This window comes from Zosterops lateralis (genome assembly GCF_965231275.1).
Source record: "Zosterops lateralis genome assembly, chromosome: 24".
Classification (NCBI taxonomy): domain Eukaryota; kingdom Metazoa; phylum Chordata; class Aves; order Passeriformes; family Zosteropidae; genus Zosterops; species Zosterops lateralis.
In genome coordinates, this window is record NC_139784.1 from 5,215,238 (window position 1) to 5,239,453 (window position 24,216).

Here is a 24,216-nt window from a genome sequence, read left to right on the forward strand (position 1 = left end):
TGGAGGAGGTTTTTCCTCTCTCACCTCCTGCTTTTGATCCTGGTTGGCTTCCAGCTGCTTTTCCCTCTGGGATTGGGCAGCTTTGATTGCTCTGTCCTTGTGGGGTGGCTCAGGACAGCGCCTGGGAATCGCTTTTTTGTTCTCAGGCCTTGGCAAAACCAGGGAAAAACGGGAATGGTGCCCGTGTCCCTCCTGCTGAAGGTCTGTCTGAAATCCTGAGAGCCCCGGCGTGTGTCCCAGCCCTTTGTGGGGCTCTGGTGGTGCCACTCCTGCTGCCAAATGACAAAATGCACTTTGGGATGGTGCTCTGATCCCGGGCTGGTCTGTGCTGGGGAGATGGAGGACTCTGGGCAAAAATGGGATGGTTTTCCAGGGGATTCACGGCACATCTGGGCCACAAAGTGGATTTGAGAGCAAATTGGAGCTAAAAAGTGAAGTGGATTTGAGGGTGGATCAGGGTTAAAAAGTGAAGTGGATCTGGGAGCAGATCAAAGCTAGAAAGTGAACTGGATTTGAGAGTAGATTTGGGCTAAAAAGTGAAGTGGATTTGAGAGCAGATCTGGGCTAGAAAGTGAATTGGATTTGAGGGTGGATCAGGGTTAAAAAATGAAGTGGATCTGGTAGCAGATCAGGGCTAGAAAGGGAAGTGGATTTGGAAGTAGATCAGGGTTAAAAAGTGAACTGGATTTGAGTAGATTGGGGCTAAAAAGTGAAGTGAATTTGAGAGCAAATTGGAGCTAAAAAGTGCAGTGGATTTGAGGGCAGATCAGGGCTAGAAAGTGAAGTCGATTTGAGGGTGGATCAGTGTTAAAAAGTGAAGTGGATTCGAGAGCAAATTGGAGCTAAAAAGTGAACTGGATTTGAGAGCAGATCAAGGCTAAAAAGTGAACTGGATTTGGGAGCAGATCAGGACCACAAAGTGAACTGGATTTGAGGGCAGATCAGGGTTAAAAATCCAGAAGCCTTGTGGACACCCAGCATCGCTGTGGGTGTGGATGCAAATCCCTGGGCTCCCAATGAGCCCTTCTGTCCCTACTTTGGGGACTCTGTGGCTCCACCCCGGGCAGGCCCCGCTGATCCTCTGCCTTGCAGTGGCTGTGATGTCCAGAACAGCCTGTGAGGGCCCAGGTGTGTGTTTGTGGGAAAGATTTAAGTGTAAAGGTTTAAATATAAAGGTTTAAGTGTAAAGATTTAAGTATGTGCTGCCCCTCTGCCCCTGCCTCCTCCAGAACCACACCCAGCATCTCCCTGGTACCCACATCCCCTGAGATCCTGCCCCAGCCAAACTCCCTCCTCTTTTTGGGGACAGAGCTTTGGGAATGTGCTCCTGGGGGAGCTGAGCCGTGCACCTTGCTGTGACCTTGCCTCCTGGAGCAGAAATACCCCTGGCCACACTCTCACACACTCACTCAGACACTCTCTGCTATATTTAATCTGCTCCACGCCTCTCCCTGGGGAGAAGGAGAGACAGCAAACATCTGCCAGGCATTTGTCATGTTATTCCCTCCTGGAGGCTGCTCAGATTCCCCCAGGATGAGCCTGAGGAGAGAGGTGAGAGGTGCTGCTGGCCAGGTTTTCCTCTGGGCTCCTCATTTTTCAGGATCTGGCTGGAGAATCCTTGGGAAGGGGGCTGGATGCTGAGGGTGGTGCTGTGAGAAGGGAGGGGTTGGGAGATCCCTTTCCCCGAGGTGTGTGGGGGCTTTTTGTTCCTCTCCCGTGGGAAAGTGGCAGGCAGGGGTGTTGCTGTGGGAGCACACGGTGCTTAAACAACAACAACAACAAAATTAAAAAGCCCAGCGTAGCAACAGAATTCAACTAAACAAATTTGTATTTTCTGCCAGGCTGGTGCCAGGAGCAGAGGCCCAGTGACCACTGGCCCAGAGCTGCCTTGGGGGAGGGCAGGGGGGCAGTGCTGGGTCTAGAAATGACCAGTCCAGCCCTTCATCCCCAATCCCAAATCCTCTTTTCTGTGTCTCCTCCAAAATCAGAATCCCAAATCCAGCCCTTCATCCCCATCCTGGTGCCCAGAACAATCCTCTCCCTTCTCTATGTCTCCTTCAGAGCCAAAATCCCAAATCCAGCCCTTCATCCCCATCTTGGTGCCCAGCACAACCCCATCCATTCTCCCTGTCTCCTCCTGGACCAGAATCCCAAATCCAGCCTTTCATTCCCATCCTGGTTCCCAGCACAGCCCCCTCCCTTCTCTCTGTCTCCTCCAAAGCCAGAATCCCATCTTGGTGCCCAGCACAATCCTCTCCCTTCTCTCCCTGTCTCCTCCAAAATCAGAATCCCAAATCCAGCCCTTCATCCACATCTTGGTACCCAGAACAATCCTCTCCCTTCTCTGTGTGTCCTCCAGAGCCAGATTCCAAATCCAGCCCTTCATCCCCATCTTAGTGCCCAGCACAATCCTCTCCCTTCTCCCTGTTTCCTCCTGGACCAGAATCCCAAATCCTGCCCTTCATCCCCATTTTGATGCCCAGAGCCAGAATCCCCAATCCAGCCTTTCATCCCCATCCTGGTGCCCAGCACAGCTCCGTTCCTTCTCTCCCTGTTTCCTTCTGGGCCAAAATGCCAAATCCAACCTTTCATCCCCATCTTGGTCCCCAGCACAGCCCCATTCCTTCTCTCCCTATCACCTTTCTCCTCCAGAGCCAGAATCCCAAATCCAGCCCTTCATCCACATCTTGGTGCCCGGCACAGCCCCCTTCCTTCTCTCCCTGTCTCCTCCTGGACCAGAATCCCAAATCCAGCCCTTCATCCCCATTTTGATGCCCAGAGCCAGAATCCCAGATCCAGCCCTTCATCCCCATCGTGGTGCCCAGCACAACCCCATTCATTCTCTCCCTGTTTCCTCCAAAGCCAGAATCCCAAATCCAGCCCTTCATCCACATCTTAGTGCCCAGCACAATCCTCTCCCTTCTCCCAGTTTCCTCCAAAATCAGAATCCCAAATCCAGCCCTTCATCCACATCTTGGTGCCCAGAGCCAGAATCCCAAATCCAGCCCTTTATCCCATTTTGGTGCCCAGCACAACCCCATTCCTTCTCTCCTTGTCTCCTCCAGAGCCAGAATCCCAAATCCTTCCCTTTATCCCCATCTTGGTGCCCAGCACAGCCCCCTCCCTTGTCTCCCTGTGTCCTCCTGGGCCAGAATCCCAAATCCAGCCCTTCATCCCCATCTTAGTGCCCAGCACAATCCTCTCCCTTCTCTCTGTGTCCTCCTGGACCAAAATCCCAGATCCAGCCCTCCATCCCCATCCTGTTGCCCAGCACAGCCCCATTCCTTCTCTCCCTGTCTCCTCTAGAGCCAGAACCCCACATCCAGACCTTCACCCACATCTTGGTGCCCAGCAAAACCCCATTCATTCTCTCCCTGTTTCCTCCAAAGCCAGAATCCCAAATCCAGCCCTTCATCCCCATCCTGGTGCCCAGCACAGCCCCCTCCCTTCTCTCTGTCTCCTCCAAAATCTGAATCCCAAATCCAGCCCTTCATCCCCATCCTGGTGCCCAGAACAATCCTCTCCCTTCTCTATGTCTCCTTCAGAGCCAAAATCCCAAATCCAGCCTTTCATCCCCATCGTGGTGCCCAGCACAACCCCATTCATTCTCTCCCTGTCTCCTCCAGAGCCAAAATCCCAAATCCAGCCCTCCATCCCCATCCTGGTCCCCAGCACAGCCCCCTCCCTTCTCTCTGTCTCCTCCAGAGCCAAAATCCCAAATCCAGCCCTTCATCCCCATCCTGGTGCCCAGCACAGCCCCCTCCCTTCTCTCTGTCTCCTCCAAAATCTGAATCCCAAATCCAGCCCTTCATCCCCATCTTGGTGCCCAGCACAATCCTCTCCCTTCTCTCCCTGTCTCCTCCTGGACCAGAATCCCAAATCCAGCCCTTCATCCACATCTTGGTGCTCAGCACAGCCCCATTCCTTCTCTCCCTGTCTCCTTCTGGGCCAGAATCCCAGATCCAGCCCTTCATCCTCATCTTGGTCCCCAGCACAACCCCCTCCCTTTTCTCTCTGTCTCCTCCATCGGGATCTGCTGGAAGGGGGGAGAGGCTTCCACAGGAGGGGGATTTTTGGGGCTGTTTGATCTCCCGAGGAGCATTGGCACCTCACAAACGAGCCCGAGCTCTCCCGACGCACCATTTCTGCCACTCAGGAGCCTCGCAACAGGTCCCACAAAAACTCCCTTTGAGGTTTTCGTGCCAGCGGCAGAAACGAGGGCACCCAGCGAGGCCTGGGAACGTTTGTGTCTGAATCGCTGCCAGCGAGAGGAGGCAGCCCCGGGATCGCTGTTCCCTCTCAGCCGTCAGCACCCTTCCTCCGCTCGGCGAGGAGCCGATAATGCCTTGTTTGTGCCTTTCCCCACGCCGGGAACAGGGCTGGGAGCAGCCTGGGGATGGGAGCGGGCGTGTGGCAGGAGCTGTCGGGCTTTCCCCTCCTGCTAGACAGCAATAATTAGTGGCTGGAGGCAGCGCCTCTGTCTCGGTGCAGGAGGAGTTGTTTTCTCCTCACCCCGAGGGGAAATCTCTGCGTGGGACTCTGGTGCAGCTCCCTGCAGTGGCTGTGAGCCGGGGGATCCCTTCCTCACCTGGAGTGGGTTCTCTTTTCCCTCCCCTCTGGTTTAGGGGTTGGCTCGGGGCAGGATTGAGCTGAGCCCGGGGTGGGGCCTCTCCCTGCTGGGATTACTCCTGCAATATATTATTATTTATTTATTCACTCATCCCTGCAGCCTTTTCCACACATCCCAGAGGGTTTGTGGCACTGCTGTGATGCCTCGGGCTGGATACCTGCAACAGAGGCTAGACAGAGAATAAACCAGGGATTTATTAAAAGCTTTTATTAACAGATGCACCTTGGGCAGTGCAGGAGCATCCGAGATGGAGAAGTCAGGAGCAGGTATAAATTTTTTTGGCAGATATAAATTTGTTCTATTTGTATATCAGGGGTTAATTGTCCAATTACAGCTTCAGGTGATGAAGTCACAGTCCCCCAGTTTGCTCCTCTCCAGTTCACTTTTGTTTACCCTTTTCGGGCCTGAGGCAGTGATGGTGACCTCAGGCCTGGCAGGATTGTTTTGTCTGAACAAACTTGTGATGAGAGCTGATTAACACTCCGTGTGGAGCTCAGAATTAAACACTAATCCAAAAAAATACAAAAGCCCAAATTTCAGGCATCATCTGGATGCTGCAGGGCAGGGATTTACAGAGCTCCATCCCTCCAGGAACCACGGCCGTTTTTCCTTTTCTCTGATCTGTTGTGTGGGATGGCTGCCTCTGAAAATAGCCACCTTCCCTCCTGGCACTGGGATGTGTCTTTCTTCCCCAGTCTGACGTGTTGTTAAATCTGGTCTGGGTTTTTTTTTCGTGCTCACGATGGAGAAAAGGGTGGGATAAACACGGAATTAGCTCACGACACGTCCCTGAGGCTGAGCCCAGCCCAGCAGGGATGTGGCAGCACTTTGGGCAGTGCTGCACTCAGGGAATGGGGAATCCCAGAGCTGGATCCTTTTTCCTGAGCCTGGCCCCTGTTTCCAGCCAGCAGGGGAAGTTTTCCAGCAGATTTCTGAGTGTGCTGGACCTGCTGGAGGTTTTGGTGCTGGGAACAGCCCCCAGAGCTGACACAGAGCCAAACCTCAGCCTTGTCCCTCTGCAGCATTACCTGCCTGGCACAGCAGTCATGGGAACAGAGCTGGAATGGAATTCCTTCCTAAATCCAGGTTCTTATCAGGAGCTCAGTGAGATGGGGCTGTGGGGACTCCCTGGGAGGGGCTGTCCTCAGAAAAGGCAGCTCAGAAACCTCCTGACCTGCTCTTGATTCTGGCACAGCCTTGTCAGTGACTGGAGCAGGGCAGCCAGACACAGAGCTAGATCTTTATTATTATTATTATTATTAATAATAATAATAATGCTGCCACTGCTGGGTGCTGCAGCACGAGCCCGCCTGTGCAATAGTAGCTGAACATTCATTCTTCTGCTTTTCCCCGTGTTCCTGTGGCTGCCACACATGACTAAGGAGCAAAAACAATCTAGTGAGTGACTCATCTCTCCAGAGAAGGTAGGATGGGAGCAACAGGAGACAGCCAGCATGGAAACAGCAGCCACGGGGAGCTGGGCTGGGCTGCACCAGAGCCTTTGGTCAGCCTGGCTTGTGGCAGGAATAAATTAAGATCGGAACGTTTTCTCAACGAGGTGGTTTAAGTTAAAACATAAAATCTGCTGGTTCTTGGCCTGTGGGTTTGTCTGGGTTCTCAGCTGTGTCGTGAATGGATGGGGAAGGGGGATGGAAGGGGAAGGGCTGTCTCAGGAGGATGGATGAGGAAGGGCTGTCTCAGGAGGATGGAAGGAGAAGGGTTGTCTCTCACCACGGGATGGAATGAGGTGCTGCTGTGCCCTGTCACTGTGGTGGTGCTGGTGCTTCTCTTGGGGCTCTTGCCCACTCTCCCTGGCTGGCTCTGGCACCTGCACAGCAAGCTGCGGTTCTGTATTTTGGAATACAATCCCCATCCTGTGGGTCCTTGCCTCAGCAGCAGCATGAGCAGTGTGAGAAATAAAGGGATGGAACTCTGGTAGGAAGCTTCAGCTGGATTTTATTAGGTTCACGCCACTTCCTTGCTCCAGGAACCTTCCACAAAAAAGGTTCCCACTGCTCTTTCTCCCCTTAAATCTGGGGCTGGGGGAGTGGGGAGGTCACAGCTTGGAGCCAGTCCAGAGTGACCCTGAACCTAAGTGACAAACCATAGGACAAATCAAGAAATAAAGGAGGACAGGGAAACCTGGACCTTTCCAACCATCCAAAGCTTTCACAAGAAGTTTTTAGACAAAAGGTGAGGCCTCGAAGTGATGGACAGGATCCAGGTGTCACACAAATGATGATTAATTAATAACGATAACTGGGGTAAACCATAATGAGGTAAAATGGTTGTGTGGGGAAAACCATTGTTAAACAACAGAAAACAAAAACATACAAAAAACTGGCCAAAACACACCAGTACATGTCACCACAGTGTTCCCCAGGTGGGTCACAGTGCCCCAAACCCATCCCTGGGGGTGTTGGGTGTCCCAGGGCAGTGGGACCTGGGCCCTGAGTGTCCCTTTCCTTTCTCCTGCAGATCAACGAGCTCAGCAATGTTCCCGTCCCTGTCATGTTAATGCCCGATGACTTCAAAGCCTACAGTAAGATTAAGGTGGACAATCATCTCTTCAACAAGTAAGTGGGAGCTTCTCAACCTCTCTGTGGTCAGAGGGGAGCCAAACTGGGCTGGGGGAGGCTTCCTGAACTGCCAGGAGGATCCAGTGTGGCTGGACATGAGCCCTGTGCCCTGCCCAGACCCCTGGACAGGCCATGTGGGGTCAGTCTGTCACTGTAGTGCTCTGTGGTGGTTGGTTTCCATCCTTTGGGGGATGAAAATGTTCACAGGAGGCAGCTCTGCTGGGCTCATGGAGTCTCTCTGGAGTTATCCCTGTCTCCTTTTCCTGAAAAACCCATTTTTGGGAGCTGTTTTGGAGTCGTGGTTGTGGCTGGTGCTCCTCAGTGTTCTCCACCCTGGCTCTGCAGGGCTGCAGTGCTCCCTGATCAATCCTTTGTCCTCCCTGAGTTTCAGAGGGATCAGCTTTGCAGAGTGGGAGGTGATTGGGAAGTTTGTCTCCCCTGGCACTCACAGCAAGAGGGATCTGTCCTTCCCCTGCTGCTCTGGGGGTCTGAGCTCCCCACGTGTGGCTGTGCGGGTTTCTCATGGAGAACAAGCTGCCAAATTCTCCCACTGTGTCCAAGCAGGGCCCAAACTCTGCTTCTCCCTTGTGGGCAGGATCAGGGCTGTGGGAGGAGCAGATGCAGCTCCCTCAGTGGCAGGGAATGGTGTCATTGTCCCCTGCCTGGAGCTGATCCCCCCTCTCCTGGGGGCTGTGGCTGAGCTGGTTTGGGGAGCCTGGGCCTTTGTGGGGCTGAGTGATGGGATCTGAACCCAGAGGCCACCCCTGTGCTCCTGCAGCTCTTCCTGGTGTGCAGGGACAGTGGGGACAGTGTGTGACAGCTGTGTGACACTGTGTGTGTGCAGGGAGACTGTGTGTGCATGCAGGGACAGCTGTGTGAGGGGCAGGGACTCTCCCCATTATGATCAGAATCCCAATTTATTGAGCATTCAAGGTGTTTATAGAAGGTTTTTCTTGTATGGCACTTACACAGGGCTCTATTTTCAGTGACATTGTTTATACATCCCTCATGACATCAGGTACTTGGTAATCGTTACAAAGTCTCACAAGGTGTTTCTTGGTCACTCCTACCCCAGGCATCCTTTATCTGCATCTGTCTCTCCCACGGTTTCTGATAGCAGGCCCCTTTATCAGTTCCATTATTTTATGTATTCCACTATATATTCCATTATATATTCTAAGATACCAGGCCCTTTATCAGTTCCATTATATTTTATATTCCACTATATATTCCATTATATAGTCCAAGATATGAGGGTCCTTTATCAGTTCCATTATATTATATATTCCACTATATATTCCATATACCAGGCCCTTTATCAGTTCCATTGTATTATATATCCCACTATAAATTCCATTGTATATTCCAAGATGTGGAGCTTCTTTTCACTTCCATTATATTATATATTCCAAGATACCAGGCCCCTTTATCATTATATTTTATATTCCATTATATATTCCAAGATACGAGGCTCCTCTATCAGTTCAATTATATTATATATCCCACTATATATTCCAAGATACCAGGCCCTTTATCAGTCATATTATATTATATATTCCACTATATGCTCCACTATATTTTCCATGATATCAGGCCTCTTTATGAGTCACATTTTATTATATATTCCACTATATATTCCGTTATATATTCCAAGATACCAGGCCCCTATATCAGTTCCTTATATTATCTATCCCACTATATATTCCACTATATATTCCATAATACCAGGCCCATTTATCAGTTCCATTATATTACATATTTCATTATATATTCCATATACCAGGCTTCTTTATCAGTTCCATTATATTATATATTCTAGTATATATTCCATTATATATTCTCTATACCAGGCCCCTATATCAGTTCCATTATATTATATATTCCACTATAAATTCCAAGAGACTCCTTTATCAGTTCCATTATATTATATATCCCACTATATATTCCATTATATATTCCAAGATATGAGGCCCTTTATCAGTTCCATTGTATTATATATCCCACTATAAATTCCATTGTATATTCCAAGATATGGAGCTTCTTTATCACTTCCACTATGTTATATATTCCATTATATATTCCGTGATACCAGGCTCCTTTATCAGTTCCATTATAAATCCCACTATATATCCCACTATATATTCCATTATATATTCCAAGATACCAGGCCCCTATATCAGTTCCATTATATGATATATCCCACTGTAAATTCCAAGAGGCTCCTTTATCAGCTCCACTGCACTCTCTGCTCCTCTCCCCATGCACACACTCCTCTCCTGTGCCCTGCCCTAGGGAGAACCTGCCGAGCCGCTTTAAATTCAAGGAGTATTGTCCTCTGGTGTTCCGGAACCTCCGGGAGAGATTCGGGATCGACGACCAGGACTACCAGGTACCCTCCCTTCCCTTCCTCGGCCAGGGCAGCCCCCCAGCACAGAAACCATGGGGAAAACATTGCTTCTCTGGGTTTATAATCTGAGTTTTTCCACCACAACCACGGCAGGGGAGGGGATGTTGCTGTGGCAGGCACTGGGCAGTGGGAGGAGAAGGTGGTCCCTGTTCCCAGAGCATGAAATGGGGACACAGGTGGCTGTGGACAGGCAGGAGCTGGAGGATGACAATGATCCAGCGTGGAATATCTGCAAGGAAAACCAGTGTTTGCACAGGCTCAGGTGGAGCTGCTGCTTTCAGTCAAGTGTGTGTTGTTGATTTGGGTGTATCGAGGTGGCTCCTGCTTTGGGATGCACCCCATGATGCCAGAGGGGCTGGTTCTCTTGGAGAGGAGTCTGCTGTTAACACAGCTGGGCTCAGCTCTGGGGACAGGGAGATGGCAGAGCTCTGGCTGCTGCAGCAGGGCCAGGAAACCAGCCCTGAGCATGGGGAGATCACACAGAGCAGGGCCAGGAAACCAGCCCTGAGCATGAGGAGCTGAGCAGAGCCAGGGAGGCCAGCCCTGAGCACGAGGAGCTGAGCAGGGAGATCACACAGAGCAGGGCCAGGAAAACCAGCCCTGAGCATGAGGAGCTGAGCAGAGCCAGGGAGGCCAGCTCTGAGCACGAGGAGCTGAGCAGGGAGATCACACAGAGCAGGGCCAGGAAAACCAGCCCTGAGCATGAGGAGCTGAGCAGAGCCAGGGAGGCCAGCCCTGAGCACGAGGAGCTGAGCATGAGGAACTGAGCAGGGAGATCACAGAGAGCAGGGCCAGGAAAGTCAGCTCTGAGCACAAGGAGCTGAGCAGGGCCAGGAAAGCCAGCCTTGAGAATGAGGAGCTGAACAGGAGGAACTGAGCAGGGAGATCACACAGAGCAGGGCCAGGAAAACCAGCCCTGAGCACGAGGAGCTGAGCAGGGCCAGGAAAGCCAGCCTTGAGCACAAGGAGCTGAGCATGAGGAGCTGAGCAGGGAGATCACACAGAGCAGGGCCAGGAAAACCAGCCCTGAGCATGAGGAGCTGAGCAGAGCCAGGGAGGCCAGCCCTGAGCACGAGGAGCTGAGCAGGGCCAGGAAAGCCAGCCTTGAGCACAAGGAGCTGAGCAGGGCCAGGAAAGCCAGCCTTGAGCATGAGGAGCTGAGCATGAGGAGCTGAGCAGGGACATCACAGAGAGCAGGGCCAGGAAAGCCAGCCTTGAGCACAAGGAGCTGAGCAGGGAGATCACGGAGAGCAGGGCCAGGAAAGCCAGCCCTGAGCAAGAGGAGCTGAGCAGGGTCAGAGAAGCCAGCCCTGAGCACAAGGAGCTGAGCAGAGAGATCACACAGAGCAGAGCCAGGGAGGCCAGCCCTGAGCAGGGAGATCAGATCACACAGAGCAGAGCCAGGGAGGCCAGCCCTGAGCAGGGAGATCAGATCACACAGAGCAGGGCCAGGGAGGCCATGGTAGCCCCAGAGCTGGCCGAGTGTCAGGGACTGGAGTGTCCCCAGCATGAGGTGACAGAGTGGGCACAGCTCCAGGGGCATCCCCTGGAACACTCAGTGCAGAGGCACATGGAGGGAGTGCTGAAGCCTCCCTGCTCCCTCCACGTGCTCCCTGTGTGCTGGGGAGAGCAGCTGCAGCATCCACTGTGCCCCTGTCACACACCTGGGGACACGCTCTGCCCAGGTGTCACCCACACTCTCAACACCTAATTTATCCTTTACACTCCCCCTGTTGTTCTGAGGGATTTGCTTCCCCCCATCTCTGGGCTACTTTGGCTTTTTGGGCTAAATTCAGGTGGGTAGAAGGTGCTGGCTGGAGTGGGAAGGGAGCCAGTTTAACACCCCAGCTGTGGGAGTGACAGGAAGGGAGTACAGGGCTGGGAATCTGGTAAATGCTCTGTGTGGTCACGATTTCTGCTTCCCAGCTCCACAAGAAAAGCTCTGTGGTTTTGAGGTGAGGGCTGATTAAACTGCCTGGCACAGACCCCTTTGCAAATGTCAGCGAGCAGCAAAAGGGGATTTTTCTGTTTGCCTTTATTTTCCTGACGCTCTCTAAAGCCGTTGGCAGCAGCAGAGTTTTTTCCCCTGCTTCATTAAAGTTTTAAAAGCTTTAAATGCTTCATTCTGAAAGGAAACCTCTGGGCTCACTTGCAGCATGACGTGGTAAATCTCTGTTTCTCTCTTAGAGCAGGCTCCCTCTGCTGCCAGAGCTGAGGGAGGGGGACACAGCAGTGCCACTGTCACCTAAAATAAAATAAAATAAAATAAAATAAATCACCCAGCCTGAAACACAATGTCCAGCCCCAGAAATGCTGGAAAAAACTTGCTAAGGATCACATTTGGTGCTGCTGTGTTTCAGAGCCCTCCCCATCTGTGATAAGGAGATGCTGCTGAGAGGTTGTTGGTTGATAAAATGACTCTGGGCAGGTGGAGGGGACACACAGGGGGACAAGTGACAGCTCAGCCTGAGGTGTGAGCACCAGTGGCTGGGACTGAGGGAGGAGCTGACAGCAGGCCCAGCTACCTGGGGAGAGGCAGCAGAACAAAGAGCTCGTGGTTGTGGCTCAGGGAATTGATCCCTGCAGTTTTCCTGGGATTTTCCAGCCCTGCTGCACTGTCTGGTTGCTAAGGGTGGAGACAGGGATCTAAAGGCAGATGCTGCTGGTTGTCAGAAGAACAACCAAGCTATTTATACTCGTCTTGTACGTCCAGGGGTAAGAATAGCAGAGCCTGAGGGGGGCTTTTGGTGCAGGGTGACCTTTTTGGAGCCCTCCAAGCACACCTGGGGATCTGCTGCGGGTCTGGAGCTTAGATTTGCAGCTGGCAGAGCTTCAACTGAGGTTTTTTGGGAAAAAAACCAGGTCCTTAGAGTCTGAGGGATAAATATCTAAGGGAGAAAAACCCCCAAACACTGAGACTTTGGCCAGACTAAGCTCCTTTTTGATGGAAAAGCCAACAGGCCATTTCAGTTGCTTTATTCTGTTTTTTCTGAAGCCTTAGAAATATCCTGACTGTTCTTAAATCCCTGAGAGGAAATGCTGAGAACTCTTGGCCTGTGCATCCTAGATCTCTAAAAACCCTCCAGTAAAAACCACCTTCCAAAAACAGCCCCCAGGTGTTGGAGTAAAACCTGCCAGCAAATCACAGGGCCAGGTGGAAGCCCTAAAAACACGTCCACGCTTCGAAATAATTGGGGTTTACTCTCAGCAGTGCCAAACCTGGACTTCACAGCCAGACTGGGGGCCCTGAACTTGTTCTGTTAGGCCTGGCCTTGCTTCCTAGAGCTGTTCATGGGGTTCCTGTGGGGCTGTCCCTATTTCCTAGGGCTGTTCAGGGGGTTCACAGCCAGAGTGGGTGCTCTGAGCTTGTTCTGTAGGGCTGGCCCTGCTTCCCAGGGCTGTTCAGGGGGATCCTGTGGGGCTGGCCCTATTTCCTAGGGTTGCTCAGGGAATTCCTCTGGGGCTGCTCAGGGGGTTCCTATGGGTCTGGCCCTATTTCCCAGGACCACTCAGGGGGTTCCTATGGGGCTGCTCAGGGTGTTCCTGTGGGTCTGCTCAGGGAATTCCTGTGGGGCTGTCCCTATTTCCCAGGGCTGCTCAGGGGGTTCCTATGGGGCTGCTCAGGGTGTTCTGGTGGGGCTGCTCATGGGATTCCTATGGGTCTGGCCCTGCTGCCCAGAGCTGCTCAGGGGGTTCCCAGCCAGAGCGGGTGCCCTGAGCTGATCCTGTGGGGATGGCCCTGTATCCCAGGGCTGCTCAGGGGATTCTTGTGGTGTTGCTCAGGAAATTCCTATGGGGCTATCCCTATTTCCCAGGGCTGCTCAGGGAATTCCTGTGGGGCTGCTCAGGGAATTCCTGTGGGGCTGGCCCTATTTCCTAAGGCTGCTTAGGGGGTTCCTATGGCTCTGTCCCTGCTCCCCAGCGCTGCTCAGGGTGTTCCTGTGGGGCTGCTCAGGGAGTTCCTATCAGTCTGTCCCTGTTCCCCAGCGCTGCTCAGGCCATTCCCATCCCCACTGACCTTCTCTTTGGGGCTGTCCCTGTTCCCCAGCACTGCTCAGACCATTCCCATCCCCACTGACCTTCCCTTTGGGGCTGTCCCTTCTCCCCAGAGCTGCTCAGGCCATTCCCATCCCCACTGACCTTCCCTTTGGGTCTGTCCCTGTTCCCAGCGCTGCTCAGGCCATTCCCATCCCCACTGACCTTCCCTTTGGGGCTGTCCCTGTTCCCCAGAGCTGCTCAGGCCATTCCCATCCCCACTGACCTTCCCTTTGGGGCTGTCCCTGTTCCCCAGCACTGCTCAGACCATTCCCATCCCCACTGACCTTCCCTTTGGGGCTGTCCCTGCTCCCCAGAGCTGCTCAAACCATTCCCATCCCCACTGACCTTCCCTTTGGGGCTGTCCCTGTTCCCCAGCGCTGCTCAGACCATTCCCATCCGCACTGACCTTCCCTTTGGGGCTGTCCCTGTTCCCCAGAGCTGCTCAGACCATTCCCATCCCCACTGACCTTCCCTTTGGGGCTGTCCCTGTTCCCCAGCGCTGCTCAGGCCATTCCCATCCCCACTGACCTTCCCTTTGGGGCTGTCCCTGTTCCCCAGAGCTGCTCAGGCCATTCCCATCCCCACTGACCTTCCCTTTGGGGTGTCCCCGCTGCCGAGGGCAGTGCCATCTCCCACCACGTCCCCCCGCCATGTGTGTGTCCCCAGAACTCGGTGACGCGCAGCGCGCCCGTCAACAGCGACAGCCAGGGCCGCTGCGGGGCCCGCTTCCTCACCACCTACGACAGGAGGTTCGTCATCAAGGCCGTGTCCAGCGAGGACGTGGCCGAGATGCACAACATCCTCAAGAAATACCACCAGGTACGGTGAGTCCCGAGCTGCCCCAGGGTCTGCTGAGGGGGTCTGGGGTTTGGGGTGGTGGGTAGGGGAGATTGTATGGGGAGTTGTGGGGGGAAAGGGGCCCTGGGGGTGAGGGATGGAAATGTGAGGGACAAAAGACTGTGGGATAAAATTCAGGGACAGAAATGTGGGGGAGAAAAATGTGAGGGACAAGAAAGTGAGGGACAAAAATCAGGGGCAAAAATCTGAGGGACAGAAATCTGTGGGATAGAAATCTGAGGGACAAAAAATCTGAGGGACAAAAACGTGAGGGACAGAAATCTGAGACAAATATCTGAGGGACAAAAAGCAGGGATAGAAATGTGAGGGATAAATATCTGAGGGACAGAAATGTGAGGGACAGAAATCAGGGACAAAAATCTGAGGGACAGAAATCAGGGACAAAAATCTGAGGGACAAAAATCTGAGGGACAGAAATCTGAGGGACAAAAATCCGAGGATCAAAAATCTGAAAGACAAAAATGTGAGGGACAAAAACCTGAGGATCAAAAATCTGAGGGACAAAAATCAGGGACAGAAATCTGGGAGTCAGAAATCTGAGGGACAAAAACCTGAAGGACAGAAATCTGAGTGTCAGAAATCTGGTGGACAAAAATCTGAGGGACAAAAACCTGAGGGACAGAAATCTGTGGGATAGAAATCTGAGGATCAAAAATCTGAGGGACAAAAACCTGAGGGACAGAAATCTGTGGGATAGAAATCTGAGGATCAAAAATCTGAGGGACAAAAACCTGAGGGACAAAAATCTGAGGATCAAAAACCTGAGGGACAAAAATCCGAGGGACTGAAATCTGTGGGACAGAAATCAGGGACAGAAATGTGAGTGTCAGAAATCTGGTGGACAAAATTCTGAGGGACAAAATTCTGAGGGAGAGAAATTAGGGACAGAAATCTGAGGGACAGAAATCTGAGACAAATATCTGAGGGACAAAAACCTGAGGGACAAAAATGTGAGGGACAAAAATCAGGGCCAGAAATGTGAGGGGAAAAAAAATCTGAGGGACAGAAATGTGAGGGACAAAAAATCTGAGGGACAGAAGTCTGAGGGAGGGACAAATATCAGGGACAGAAATCTCAGGGACAAAAATCTGAGGGATGGAAATCAGAGACAAATATCTGAGGGTCAGAAATGTGAGGGACAAAAGTCTGAAGATTAAAAATCAGAGGGACAAAAATCAATGAGAGAAACCTGAAGGGCAGAAACTTGAGGGACAAAAGCCTGAGGGACAGAAATCGGAGGCACAAAAATCTGAGGGATAAAAACCTGAGGATCAGAAATCGGAGGGACAGAAGTATGAGGGACAGAAATCAGAGACAAATATCTGAGGGACAGAAACCTGAGGGACAAAAATCAGGGTCAGAAGCCTGAGGGACAGAAATGTGAGGGACAGAAATCTGAGGGATAAAAATCTGAGGGTCAGAAATCTGAGGGATAAAAATCTGAGGGTCAAAAATCTGTGGGATAGAAATCTGAGGATCAAAAATCTGAGGGACAAAAATCTGAGGATCAAAAACCTGAGGGACAAAAATCAGGGACAAAAAAACCGAGGGACTGAAATCTGTGGGACAGAAATGTGAGTGTCAGAAATCTGGTGGACAAAATTCTGAGGGACAAAATTCTGAGGGAGAGAAATTAGGGACAAAAATCTGAGGGACAAAAATCTGTGGGTCACAAATCTGAGGGATAAGAACCTGAGGGGCAAAAATCAGGGTCAGAAACCTGAGGGACAAAAATCTGAGGGACAAAAATCCGAGGATCAAAAACCTGAGGGACAAAAATCAGGGACAAAAACCTGAGGGACAAAAATCAGGGACAAAAACCTGAGAGACAGAAATCTGAGGGACAAAAATCAGGGACAGAAATCTGAGGGACAGAAATCAGAGAGAAATATCTGAGGGTCAGAAATCTGAGGATCGGAAATCTGAGGACAAAAATCAAGGAAAAAAAAAACTGAGGGACAAAAACCTGAGGGATAAAAATGTGAGGGACAAAAATCAGGGTCAGAAATATGAGGATCGGAAATCTGAGGACAAAAATCAAGGAAAAAAATCTGAGGGACAAAAATCTGAGGGACAAAAATGTGAGGGGAAAAAAAAATCTGAGGGACGGAAATCTGAGGGAGGGACAAATCTCAGGGACAGAAATCTCAGGGACAAAAATCTGAGGGACAGAAATCAGAGACAAATATCTGAGGGACAAAAATCAGGGCCAGAAATCTGAGGGACAAAAATCTGAGGGATAGAAATCAGGGACAGAAATCTGAGGACAAAAATCAAGGAAAAAAATCTGAGGGACAAAAATCTGAGGGACAAAAATCAGGGTCAGAAATCTGAGGACAAAAATCAAGGAAAAAAATGTGAGGGACAGAAACCTGAGGGACAGAAACCTGAGGGACAAAAATGTGAGGGACAAAAATCAGGGACAGAAATGTGAGGGGAAAAAAAAAATCTGTGGGACAGAAATGTGAGGGACAAAAAATCTGAGGGACGGAAGTCTGAGGGAGGGACAAATATCAGGGACAGAAATCTCAGGGACAAAAATCTGAGGGACAGAAATCAGAGGCAAATATCTGAGGCACAGCAATCTGAGGGACAAGTCCCCCTATGATCACAACCCCTCTCCCCTGGTGCCGCACCCCAGTTCATCGTGGAGTGCCACGGGAACACGCTGCTGCCGCAGTTCCTGGGCATGTACCGTCTCACCGTGGACGGCGTGGAGACATATATGGTGGTCACCAGGAACGTCTTCAGCCACAGGCTGACCGTGCACAGGAAATACGACCTAAAGGTGAGGCTTTGGAGGGGCTGGGGGCTCCTCACAGCTCTGGGAACCCTGGCCAGGGTTGGTTCAGGGGGTTTTGGGAGGATGCGGGTGCTGGTTTAGTGTTGGTCCATTCCTGACATCCCAGAGAGCACCAAAAGGGGCAAGAGCGCTGATTTTAAAAGTGCTTTCAGTGTTTTCCTGCATGGAGAAATCAAAAGATGTCCATAAATTAATTAGGAATATGACTCATAGTGCAATAGTGATATTTGCTTAATTTTTTTTCCTTTCATTGTTTTTCTGCGTGGAGAAATTAAATGGTGTCAATGAATTCATTGGGAGTGTGACCCATAGTGCAATAATGATATTTTCTTTATTTGTTTTGCTTTCATTATTTTCCTGCATGGAGAAATTAAGAGATGTCCATAAATTAATTAGGAATATGATCCATAGTGCAGTAATGATATTTTCTTTATTTGTTTTGTTCTCATTGTTTTTCTGTATGGAGAAATCAAGAGATGTCCATAAATTAATTTGGAATATGACCCATAGTGCAATAATGATATTTTCTTCTTTTTTTTCCCCTTTCATTGTTTTCCTGCATGGAGAAATCAAGAGGCGTCCATAAATTAATTGGGAATATGACCCATAGTGCAATAAAGATATTTGCTTAATTTTTTTCCCTTTCGTTGTTTTTCTGCGTGGAGAAATTAGATGGTGTCAGTGAATTCATTGGGAGTGTGACCCATAGTGCAGTAATGATATTTGCTTAATTTTTTTTTTGCTTTCATTGTTCTCCTGCATGGAGAAATTAAGAGATGTCCATAAATTCATTGGGACTATGACCCATAGTGCAATAATGATATTTTCTTCATTTGTTTTGCTTTCATTGTTTTCCTGCATGGAGAAATTAAGAGATGTCAGTGAATTCATTGCAGTGAATTCATTGGGAGTGTGACCCATAGTGCAATAATGATATTTTCTTTTTTTTTTTTCCTTTTCATTGTTCTGCATGGACAAATCAAGAGGTGTCCATAAATTAATTGGGAATATGATCCATAGTGTAATTGGGAATATGACCCATAGTGCAATAATGATATTTTCTTCATTTTTTTCCCTTTCATTCTTTTTCTGCATGGACAAATCAAGAGGTGTCCATAAATTAATTTGGAATATAATCCTTAGTGCAATAATGATATTTTCTTCATTTGTTTTGCTTTCATTGTTTTCCTGCATGGAGAAATTAAGAGGTGTCAGTGAATTCATTGCAGTGAATTCGTTGGGAATATGACCCATAGTGCAATAATGATATTTTCTTCATTTTTTTCCCTTTCATTGTTTTTCTGCATGGACAAATCAAGAGGTGTCCATAAATTAATTGGGAATATGACCCATAGTGTAATTGGGAATATGACCCATAGTGCAATAATGATATTTTCTTCATTTGTTTTGCTTTCATTGTTTTCCTGCATGGAGAAATTAAGAGGTGTCAGTGAATTCATTGCAGTGAATTCATTGGGAGTGTGACCCATAGTGCAATAATGATATTTTCATTTTTTTTTTTCCTTTTCATTGTTCTGCATGGACAAATCAAGAGGTGTCCATAAATTAATTGAGAATATAATCCGTAGTGCAATAATGATATTTTATTTGTTTGTTTTGCTTTCATTATTTTCCTGCATGGAAAAATCAAGAGGTGTCCATAAACTAATTGAGAATATGACCCATAGTGCAATAGTGATATTTGCTTAATTTTTTTCCCTTTCATTGTTTTTCTGCGTGGAGAAATTAAATGGTGTCAATGAATTCATTGGGAGTGTGACCCATAGTGCAGTAATGATATTTTCTTTTTTCTTCTTCTTCAGGGCTCAACAGTATCGAGGGAAGCAAGTGATAAAGAGAAGGTATGGAGGCTAAACTGGCTTCTGCTGCCAGTGGGGGAATTTAGGACTGAGCCTAAAACACTTCTGTGATGCTGCCTTGAGATTCCTGTGGAAATCCCAGCAGTGGCTCGCGCTGTTCCATGGTTTGCACTGAGGATTCTCAGGTTTGGGGGCTGCTCCAGCCTGCCCTAAGAGATCTCAGCCAGGGGATTGCCAGGATTGCCCTGAATCCTCTGGGTTGGGCAGGTGTTGGTGTGAGCCCCCAGAGCCACCACACGCTCCTGTGTCACTGAAAATGACTGAAACCCTGAGGGGCTCAGAGTTCTTCCACATCCCCAGAGATCCTCAGGGCCTGCTGCAGGCAAATCCCTCAAAAACCCCTCAGAAAATGGATTGAATCCCTCAAAAACCCCTCAGAAAATGGATTGAATCCCTCAGAAAATGGGTTGAATCCCTCAAAAAATGGGTTGAATACCTCAAAAACCCTCCAAACATGGGCTGAATCCCTCAAAAAGACCCTCCAAAAATGGGTTGAATCCCTCAAAAAAACACTCAAAAATGTGTTGAATCCCTCAATAATCCTTCTAAAAATGGGTTGAATCCCTCAAAAAATCCTCAGAAAATGGGTTGAATCCCTCAAAAAAACCCTCCAAAAATGAGTTGAATCCCTCAAAAGTCCTTCTAAAAATGGGTTGAATCCCTAAAAAAACCCTTTAAAAATGGGTTGAGTTCCTCAAAAAAAAAAAAAAAAAAAACTCAAAAAATAGGTTAAATCCCTCAAAAAATAGATTGAATCCCTCAAGAAATGGGATGAATCCCTCAAAAAACCCTCAAAAATTGAGTTGAATCTCTCAAAAACCCCTCCAAAAATGGGCTGATTCCCTCAAAAAAACCCTCCAAAGATGGGTTGAATTCCTCAAAAATCCCTCAAGAAATGGGATGAATTCCTCAAAAATCCCTCAAAAAATGGGATGAATCCCTCAAAAAAACTCTCCAAACATGGGTTGATTTTTTTTTCCTCAAATCCTTTAAGGAGAGAGGCATTTTTTGTTTGTTTGTTTGTTTGTTTTTTCCCAAACCATCACCCCTTTCCCCGCACAGTCAGCATCCAAAAAAATGAATTTCTGGTCAATTCTGGGAGCTGCTTGGAGCACCCCTGGCCCAGCTCTGCAAACTTTAAAGTTGATTTTGCTCCACATCTCCCTCAAGTTTCCCTGTAGGTCCCACAGATTCCCTGACAATTCCTGAGCTCTCCCTGATGCCTTTTCCCTCTGTCTTGGTTTGGAAGGACCAGGTGTCTGCCAGGGAAATCCAGAGCTTCCCTCTGAAAGGAGAATGTGAACCCCTCCCTCCCAATTATTATAATTTTGAAATTAAGGAGCTTTCAGGCAAAGATATGGGAACAGGAATAACAGTTCTTTGCTAGGAAGATTAAAAATACAAATGTAGTAGTACAAAAAAACCCAAGCAAAACAAAAAAAAGAAGAAACAGTAAGAACACACCTGGCCTCCTGCTGGTCCCAAAATAACCCTCCTGCAGTGCCAGGGGTGGCTCTGGTGGGGCAGAGATGATCCTGGGGAAGGTCCAGGGGTGCTGAGCTGGGGCTGGGCTCCCTCTGGGGATCCAGTGCAGACAGGGCTGTGCTGCTGTCCCCAATCCCAGGGTTTATCCAGGTGGGAATTCCGGGCTCCTCCCCCTGGGCTGATGGAATTGTGTCAGCCCTGCAGGGAGCCTGGATGGGCCCTGGACAGCAGAGACCCCCTGGGGGAGGATGGGCCCTGGAAGGGATAAAGAACAGTAACCCAGCTGGTTTGGACAGCAGAGATCCCCAGAGTGATGAGGGACAGGTCCTGGAAGGGATAAAGAACAGTAACCAGCTGGTTTGAACAGCAGAGATCCCCAGAGTGACGAGGGACAGGTTCTGGAAGGGATAAAGAACAGTGACCAGCTGGTTTGGACAGCAGAGATCCCCAGAGTGATGAGGGACAGGTCCTGGAAGAGATAAGAACACTGCCCCAGCTGGTTTGAACAGCTGCCCATTAACAGAAGATTCCCCCCTGGAGTTATGAGGAGTGGGTTATACAAGAGATCAAGAAGAAAACACCTCCCCAGTCGGTCCCAACAGCTGGCAAATAGAACACACACACTTTTAGTCACCTCTTGCACCCCAAGACCCATCCCCTGTGGCCTTGGGGCACCCCAAAAACGCCCAGTGCTGCACCCAGACCCCACTGCCAGCCCAGAGTGCCAGCCCTCCCCTGGCACCAGGCTGGGGGATTTGACCTCAGGCTTTCTGTTGCAGGCCAAGGATCTCCCAACATTCAAGGACAACGACTTCTTGAATGAGGGTCAGAAGCTGCACGTTGGAGAAGAGAGTAAAAAGAACTTCCTTGAGAAGCTGAAGCGGGACGTGGAGGTAGTTTTTGCTGGGGGACAGCTCTGTTCTGTTCTCCCCGTCACTGCGTCCTCACTGCTGGCTCCAGGGCTGCACATCACTCCTTCCTGCCTCAGCCAGGCTCCTGCTGAGGGCAGGGGGAGTCTCTGCAGTCTCAGGAGGGATTAACTCTCTTGTCTTAGGGCAGCACTGCAGGGTAGGGCTGAGCATTCCCCACTCTGCTCTGCTGGTCTCACTCCTCCCTCTTCTCTCTCTTTCTCTCTGTCCCAGTTTTTAGCCCAGCTGAAGATCATGGATTACAGCCTGCTGGTGGGCATCCACGACGTGGACAGGGCCGAGCAGGAGGAGATGGAGGTGGAGGAGAGGGCAGAGGACGAGGAGTGTGAGAACGACGGCCTGGGGGGGAACCCCATCTCCTCCTACGGGACCCCCCCCGACAGCCCCGGGAACCTCCTCAACTACCCGCGGTTCTTCGGGCCCGGGGAGTTCGACCCCTCCGTGGATGTGTACGCCATGAAGAGCCACGAGAGTGAGTGGGGCAGCTGGGGAGGAGCTGGGGAGTGCAGGGGAGCTGAGGAGGAGCTGTGGAGGAAGGATGGAGGGCAGGGAAGGTGTGGAGGAAGGATGGAGGCAGGGGAGCTGTGGGGAGTTGTAGATGGCAGGGAAGGTGGGAGGGAGCTGTGGAGGGCAGGGGAGCTGTGGGGGAAGGATGGAGGACAGGGGAGGTGTAGGGAGCTGTGAGGGAGTTGTGGGGAATCTGTGGAGTCAGGGAGGATGTCAGGGAGCTGTGGAGGGGGGATGGAGGGCAGGGGAGGTGTGGAGGAAGGATGGAGGGTAGGGGAGCTGTGGAGGGCAAGGGAGGTGTGAGGGAGCTGTGGAGGAAGGATGGAGGGTAAAGGATGTATGAGGGATGAAGCTGGGGGTGCCCAGGGGCTGTTTTTAGAGGTGGGGATGAAGCTGGGGGTGCTCAGGGGGGTTTCTGGAGAAGGGGATGAAGCTGGGGGCCCTCAGGGGGGGTTTTGGAGGAGGAGGATGAAGCTGGGGGCACCCAGGAGCTGTTTTTAGAGGTGGGGATGAAGCTGGGGGTGCCCAGAGGCTGTTTCTGGAGGATGGGATAAAGCTGGGGGTCCTCAGGGGGGTTTTGGAGGAGGGAGAGGAAGCTGGGGGTCCTCAGGGGGGTTTTGGAGGAGGGGATGAAACTGTGGATCCTCAGGGGGGATTTTGGAGGAGGGGATGAAGCTGTGGATCCTCAGGGGGGATTTTGGAGGAGGGGATGAAGCTGTGGATCCTCAGGGGGGGTTTGGAGGAGGGGGATGAAGCTGGGGGTCCTCAGGGGGGGTTTGGAGGAGGGGGATGAAGCTGGGGGTCCTCAGGGGGGGTTTGGAGGAGGGGGATGAAGCTGGCTTTGGCATGGGGCTGTTTTTGGAGGTGGGGGGACTGAGCCCCTGTGGTGCCTCGCAGGTGCCCCCAGGAAGGAGGTTTATTTCATGGCCATCATCGACATCCTCACGCCCTACGACACCAAGAAGAAAGCTGCACACGCTGCCAAAACAGTGAAACACGGGGTGAGCCTGGCCTGGGCTGGGTGGGCTCTGGGGGTTCTGCTCTGCACCATCTCCTGGGGGCTTCTGGTGTCTCCTGGCACTGACCTTCAGCCAGGGAGGGAATTCTCCAGAGCCTCAGCTCTTCCCTGGTGTCTCCTCAGGGTTAGGGGCTCCCTCTGGTTGGGATAATTTGAATTTCCATCCCAATTTGAGAGGTGTTGTAGGGGTGGGCTGACTGCAAGGTGACACCCCAGGGGTCAGTTCTGTGTCCTGGGTGACACCCCAGGGGTCAGTTCTGTGTCCTGGCTGTCACCCTCAGAGTGTCCAGCAGGGTTGGGGACAAGCCCAGCTCAACAGGACAGGAAATTTTGCAATCAGGGGATTTCTAAGGTTGGAAAAACCCTCGGAGGTGGAGCCCGGCCCAGCCCAGGCAGCAGCACCAAGGGGAGTTTTTATGGGATTATGGAGTCATGGAATGTGCTGGGCTGGAAGGGACCCCTGGAGTGACTCCTGGCCCTGCACAGACCCCAGACCCCCCTGGGAGCTTTGTCCACACAATCCCAGAGCTCTGGCAGCCTCGGGGCCGTGCCCAGTCCATGGGGAGCTGTTCCAGAGCTCAAACACCCTCTGGATGAAAAACTCTTTCCCAAAATCCACCCTGACCCTCCCTGACCCAGCTCCTAAACCTGTAACGGGACAGCCCCAGGGCCCAGCTGGAGCTGGAATAATTTTCCTTGGGGGTCCCTCCAGACCTGCTGGATTTGTCCTTAGCCATGGATCCCCCCAGCAGAGGGGCTGTGCCCCTGACCCCTCCCTGCCAATGCTGACCCCTCTCTGACCACACTGACCCCTCCCTGACCACCCTGAGCCCTTCTTGAGCCTTCCTTGACCCCTCCTTGCCCAGCCTGACCTTGCTGAGCCCTCCCTGTCTACCCTGACCCCTCCTTACCCACCCTGAGCCCTCCTTGACCCCTCCCTGACCACCCTGACCCTTCTTTGCTCACCTTGACCCTCCCTGACCTCTCTGACCACACTGAGCCCACCTTGAGCCCTCCTTGCCCACCTTGACCCCACTGTCCCCGCTGTCTCTTCCCTGTTCCCTCCCTGTCCCCTCCTGTCT

General features: G+C 50.9%; 1 protein-coding gene across 1 annotated transcript in view; it reads left to right on the forward strand.

The window, feature by feature from the left end:
- PIP4K2B (phosphatidylinositol-5-phosphate 4-kinase type 2 beta) overlaps positions 1 to 24,216 on the forward strand; it is a gene marked incomplete at its 5' end in the record, with an annotated part of 32,941 nt that overhangs the window by 5,977 nt on the left and 2,748 nt on the right. The window contains 8 exons of the mRNA XM_083877581.1: positions 7,109 to 7,206; positions 9,502 to 9,598; positions 14,321 to 14,473; positions 17,154 to 17,300; positions 19,139 to 19,177; positions 21,460 to 21,573; positions 21,823 to 22,081; positions 23,014 to 23,117. Coding sequence (XP_083733707.1) covers positions 7,109 to 7,206; positions 9,502 to 9,598; positions 14,321 to 14,473; positions 17,154 to 17,300; positions 19,139 to 19,177; positions 21,460 to 21,573; positions 21,823 to 22,081; positions 23,014 to 23,117 — 1,011 coding nt within the window. The remainder of the gene's footprint in view (positions 1 to 7,108; positions 7,207 to 9,501; positions 9,599 to 14,320; positions 14,474 to 17,153; positions 17,301 to 19,138; positions 19,178 to 21,459; positions 21,574 to 21,822; positions 22,082 to 23,013; positions 23,118 to 24,216) is intronic.